Below are 5,744 nucleotides of genomic sequence, written 5' to 3' on the forward strand. Positions count from 1 at the left end.
CCTCCAAGAGACTTCTTCAGTCTGAGAGTTTGCCTGAAACTCTCAGACTGAAGAAGTCTCTTGGAGGAGAGACGAAACGTTTCATTAGAGAAGAACCCGTCCAGAAGACCTATACAATTTTTTTTCTTTTTGATTTTTTACCTGGATTACTGAGATGCATCAGGACAAAACAAGTATCAAAAAGATCTGTTACCTTTGAAATAGTTTATTTTGCTGCATTTAATCATGAATACAATATACAGAACCTTATAAAGTACTGATTATTAAACAATATCAAAAACAAAAAGAACACATTATGCCTCCTATTTGACATCTCTGACTTGCCAAATTTTTAAACCAATTTTATTTTCACTTTTATAGTTCTATATCCAACTGCTTGTAATTTTAACTGTCTTCAGTGTGCATAGAAATGTTTTTTTTTACCAGCTTCTAGCCAAGATTCTGATGTTTCTGTAGATGCCAAACATAGTTCGTGGTTCATGGTTCATCCATGTTTAACTAAAATAATTTAGAGTGCTTAAAGTAGTAAACTGGGGGTTTGAGCTTAAGAAATGAATGAACCAATTGGTGGGCCGAACTCTGGTCACTTGCGGGTCGAATGTGGCCCACGGGCCGCCATTTGAATAGCCCTGGCATAATGCACAAATTTTTTAAAGCGTCTGTAAAAGTGCTATATAAGACTAATGTGTAATTGTTTTCACTGAAGGCCACATGAGAAAGGGACACTATGATTAATTTCAACATTAACTTCAACTAACCACTAAACATCACATTCCTCGTCTCATCGCTGCAGCTGAGCACAGCTAACAAACAATAACTGAGCTCTATGTGGCATTTCCTGCATGGAAACAGCATTTTAACATGTCCTCTTATAAAGACTGAAAAGTACGTCTACTGACTACATGTGAAATAAATAATACAGAAATACTATTAAAAGGAAGAGAGTTCTGCTCCCTGTTGAGGTGTGGTGTGTAGCTACCATCATGAATTCTGTACCCTCCCACTTTCTGACAGCCAAATTTCCACACTTCTAACAACTTAGAAGTGTTCCCAGTATAACTGGGCTGCAGCAAAAGTGAAAATGCAGCAAAATGGAGATTTTACACAGAGAATTTTGCTTTTGAACCCTGTGCATCTCCACCTAGAGGTGGGTTGCTGTCATTTTGCAGCACTTTTATTATTTAGTAGTTTATGGTCAGTGCTGGCTTTAAAGCAGCATACAATTATTTTAGGACATTAATAAATGTTTGATGAGCTCACGGGTCACACATAACGCTGTGGGTCACATGTGGCTTGTGGGTCCTTATGTTTGCCCCTTTTTTTTGGTTGTTTGACTACAAGGTGACCCTAAAGTCAAAAAGGATGTTGATTACAGCAATACAATGCCGGATATTGGATTTTTCTGAGTAAGGTGCCACCAAGGAGCCGTAAAATTTATAGAGGGGCCAAGTATTTGTTCAACATCCTTGCACACAAATGCCCAGTTTTGGCATGGCATATACATTTAACCAGTCACATGTTTGAACACTTGTAAGGTAATGTAATTTAAAAAACTAAATTAAGTAAATTTTTCTTACTAATTTTACATGCATTTTTACTGTATAAAGAAAATATGCTCTGTGTTTGTTAAGTTATATACAGCATGTGAGAAAATTCAGCCATTTTTGTCAGATGAAAGACTTTTGCAGGATTGTTCAAATTTTCTTAAAAAGAAAAGAAGACTTCTGTAAGATTCATGCTGGACTTTCTTATTTGACTCAATAGGGTCACTAGTGTATAGACATGAAACTGCACCCAGCATCATAGCTCTCTGCTAAGGACAGATGAGTGACAGGACAGGGGCACTTCAGGGGGCCAATCAAATTTCAGCTGGGGCCAATGCCCCTGTGGCCCCGCCCCTGCAGCAATAAAATGTTGCCTTTTGAAGGCCTATATGTGTGCATCATTTTAAAGTTCTGTAAAACTAGCGTCAAACTCAAAACATGTTTTTTTATCTTTACCTGCGGTAATATTCTGTTTGTCTTCAGGACAAATCAAATGTTCTGAATGAGATGAGATTTATGTTGACAGAAGGTCAGCAACTGCAGATCTTTGTCACTAAACAGTGGTGATAACACAACCTCGCTGACAGCTTCAGTCCTACAGTCTGATGACACACATCGGCAGAGTTCAGCCAGCAAAACTGATTTTCTTGCAGGTTGATTAGCTGCATGTGAGGAAAACACTGCTCCTTCCTGTGTGCTCTGCTGCCACAGTGACAGGAGGTGACTTCAGTCTCATTTCTTGGTTGACTAATATCACTGCAGCATTTGTGGGTAACTCTTGTCAAGCCCTCAGTCTTACAGTGAGGATATGATGARGATTTAGTCTGCAGCTCATGAAGTCTTAGACTTTAAAGGAAACCATGTTGTTTGGAAGCTAAGCACAGGTTTGAATGTTTATATTAATTTCTATTTAATGCTACAACAACACATGTTTTTGAAGTATTTTTTTATGTTGGGTGTGCTGAGTGTTGGGTCGTGTCTTCTGTATYAGTTTCCAAGGTTTCTCTTCATGAGCAGCACTTAGTGACAGAGCAAGTGGTGCACTGACCACATGTCTCATGATGAACGTCTAATTCCAAAGGTGTCAAGGTGGTACTTGACCCCAAAATAAGCTATTAACATGATTGCACTTTGTTTTAAACTAAATATAGTGTAGGCTGTACCTGTTTTAAAACCAGGAGTTTTCTCTACAGTATTCTTCTCTCGAGCCTAAACTTGTGACAAAATGAGGATAAATTTCAGTACAAAGGGATAACTATCTATCATAGTTTGTGTTTTGGTTTGTTTATTTTGGTGTTTTCTGAAGTATTTTATGAGTTTTTGTGTTTAGACCCACGTTCTCATGTATGTTTATTGATCTTTGTGCCATTATTCAATTGGCCCTCAGTCAGCAAGTAAGGTGTTGTTGAAGRGTTTTAAGGAAAAGAATATCTTACCTGTTGTAGGTAGATCTTTGAACAGCTGACAAACTAATAGCGTGTCTGAAAGTAGCCAAGACCAAAGATTTCATAGCAGTTCATGAMAACACTATACACTGCCATCTATAGACGGGTATTTACACAGATCTCTATGGTCTGCAGCAGCTAGCGGTAGTCGTTAGCTTGGGGTAAATTCCAGCAGGAATTTCAAATTATAACCAAACATCTTTGTAATGTGAAATTGATGGTTTAGAAGTTTGAATAATGATGTTTAACTATATCTTGGGGTTGACACCACTGGATGGATTGGGGGAAAAAAGAAAGTTCAAATACTCCTTTTTTTGTGGCAATGATGTACTCATGGCTGAAGCACCACCTCCCACTATTTTTAAATGACAAGCAGGCTTAAAAATGTCTGTGATGGAAAAAATACTGCAAAGTTTCATTAGAAAATACACTTGTTTTATAGACTTGAGGACTCCTGATAACTTTGGTTGGACRTAACTTCACTGGATTTATTGAAATATTTATTTGTATTCACCACATTTTTGGAGCAGGATGCGTTACTGAGGGGGAAACAGATGTACACTCATTTTGGTTGGAAAACTGTTTTTGAACATTTTATTTGCAGAATCACTATTTGTTCTTATTGCATTTTACCATAACTGCATGCTGAAAGGACAAGAAATGTGTGAAGAAATGTAATAATAATAATAATAATAATGATGATGATGATAATAGTGTTTACATGAACCAGTGAACACTTGTGTGACCGGAGGCCTGACTCAGACTTATCAGTTTGGCCAAAATTCAACTCCTCTAAACTGAGGATGTTCAAAACGCTACCCACAACAGGTATGGCACTTATTGCTCCTAACCTTTCCACAGAACCCCTCTGCTTTACACTGAATAAAACACATCWGCCTGCCTYAGCTCAGAAACTTGARGCCAACAAATCTATTCTTCAGTGGTAATAACAGTGGCTCATGRTGGTTTGAGCTCCTCAGATGGAGGACACTCACTCTGCTCTGTTTTACAGGAAGACAGTCAAGACTGAGGAAAATGATGGCTTTAAAAGTCAGACATAAATGTCAGGGACCATCGGATGAGTTTCTGTCATCAAGAGGGAGAAACTGATTCTTTCTGCAGGGCTGTAAAAGGTCTCTGGAGGTTTCTGTATGAAATTGATTTTATCTATCCTGCATGGTTAAACCTCCTAACTCTGGGTTTTATTCTTGTGTGATCAGCCAGCTGACACCCTGACTGCTGGTCACTGCTTTGTCTTAAATTTATTGATTGGATCTCAGGCACCAGGGTGAGTTTAGTCTTCATTGTGAAGTTTTATTATATGTGGTTCATGTGTGTTCGGTTCTGCTCAGGTGTGTGTGTCTCTATGTCAGTGTGTCCCTCACTCTTTGGGGGTGATTGTTGGCAGATTGTTTTCACGTGGCTTTAGCTATTGTGATTTCATTGGTCGGTAGTCTTTTTTTCCCTCTATGTCACGGCTCTGTTTAYAAGTGCTTGTGTAACAGTGAGTGTGCAGTTGGTCCAAAACCTCCCAGGATGTCTGCTGATTTCAGATCACTCTGTCCCCAGAAGTAGAGACACATTTGGCCGAAGSTGAACCGAAGCACGCCCCTGAAGAGGGGGCTCAAGAGAGACTCGGAGCAGAGCCGCTGCTCCTCCTCAGWGAGAGGAACCATTTGAGGTGGTTTTGGGTGTCTGGTAAGGATGCACCCTGGATTGAGGTTTTCTGGGCATGTCCACCTGGGATGAGACCTCAGGAAAGAGCCAGGACCCACTGGTGAGACTAAGGGCTTGATTTACTAAAATCCTAACTCTGCTGTGCAAACCAAACAACTGCACGTTGTATTAATGGGCGTGATGTGAGTAGCACCATCTGAGGCAGAGCAGGAACAATGGCAGTAAGTTTGTTCTGAAACCTGCTGGATAGAAAACACAAAAATGAGCACCTGCAATCAGTTTGAGTTTGATAAATCACATTGTGGGTGCTAATTATCTGCATATCTTAGTATTTTGCACATTCTGATACTCATCATGTATTCATATTTTGAAGGCATATTTTTGAAAACACTTAATCAATTGTGTCTGCTATTTTGTTCGACAGACAAAATCCTTGGTGCACATGGATCATAAATCAATTTTGTGGCGCTATCAGGTTTAGGAAATTTGCACCCATGTCTCTTGGCTGGTCTGGGAATGCCTCTAACACAGAGCTGGAGGAGGTGGAAATAGATGTTTGCTAAACCTGCTGCACCTGTGACCCAACTGCAGGTAATGGATGGATGGATGGATGGGTGGGTGGGTGGATGTATGGATGGAAAGTTGAATAATTGGATGAGTGGATGGATGGATGGATGAGTGGATGGATGGATGGGTAGATAGGTGGATGGATGTATGGATGATGGTTGGATTAATGGTTGCATGGATGGATGGATGATGGTTGGATTAATGGTTGCATGGATGGATGGATGGATGGATGGGTGGATGAATGGATGATGGTTGGATTAATGGTTGCATGGATGGATGGATGATGGTTGGATTAATGGTTGCATGGATGGATGGATGGATGGATGGGTGGATGAATGGATGATGGTTGGATTAATGGTTGCATGGATGGGTGGATGGATGGTTGGATGGATGGATGGATGGATGGGTGGATGAATGGATGATGGTTGGATTAATGGTTGCATGGATGGATGGATGATGGTTGGATTAATGGTTGCATGGATGGGTGGATGGATGGTTGGATGGATGGATG

The 5,744-nt window shown here is 40.0% G+C and overlaps 1 protein-coding gene across 4 annotated transcripts in view; it reads left to right on the forward strand.

The window, feature by feature from the left end:
• Positions 1-5,744, forward strand: part of oprd1b (opioid receptor, delta 1b) — a 37,332-nt gene that overhangs the window by 3,272 nt on the left and 28,316 nt on the right. The window contains exon 1 of one of the 4 annotated variants that reach the window (XM_014017839.1): positions 5,091-5,257. The exons of the other annotated variants lie outside the window; for them this stretch is intronic. Within the exon in view, the coding sequence (XP_013873293.1) occupies positions 5,219-5,257 (39 nt within the window). The 5' untranslated portion in view covers positions 5,091-5,218. Of the gene's footprint in view, positions 1-5,090; positions 5,258-5,744 lie in introns of those variants that run through there. 4 annotated transcript variants of the gene reach the window in all.

The sequence above is a fragment of the Austrofundulus limnaeus genome, unplaced genomic scaffold (genome assembly GCF_001266775.1).
Source record: "Austrofundulus limnaeus strain Quisiro unplaced genomic scaffold, Austrofundulus_limnaeus-1.0 Scaffold177, whole genome shotgun sequence".
In the NCBI taxonomy this organism is placed as follows: domain Eukaryota; kingdom Metazoa; phylum Chordata; class Actinopteri; order Cyprinodontiformes; family Rivulidae; genus Austrofundulus; species Austrofundulus limnaeus.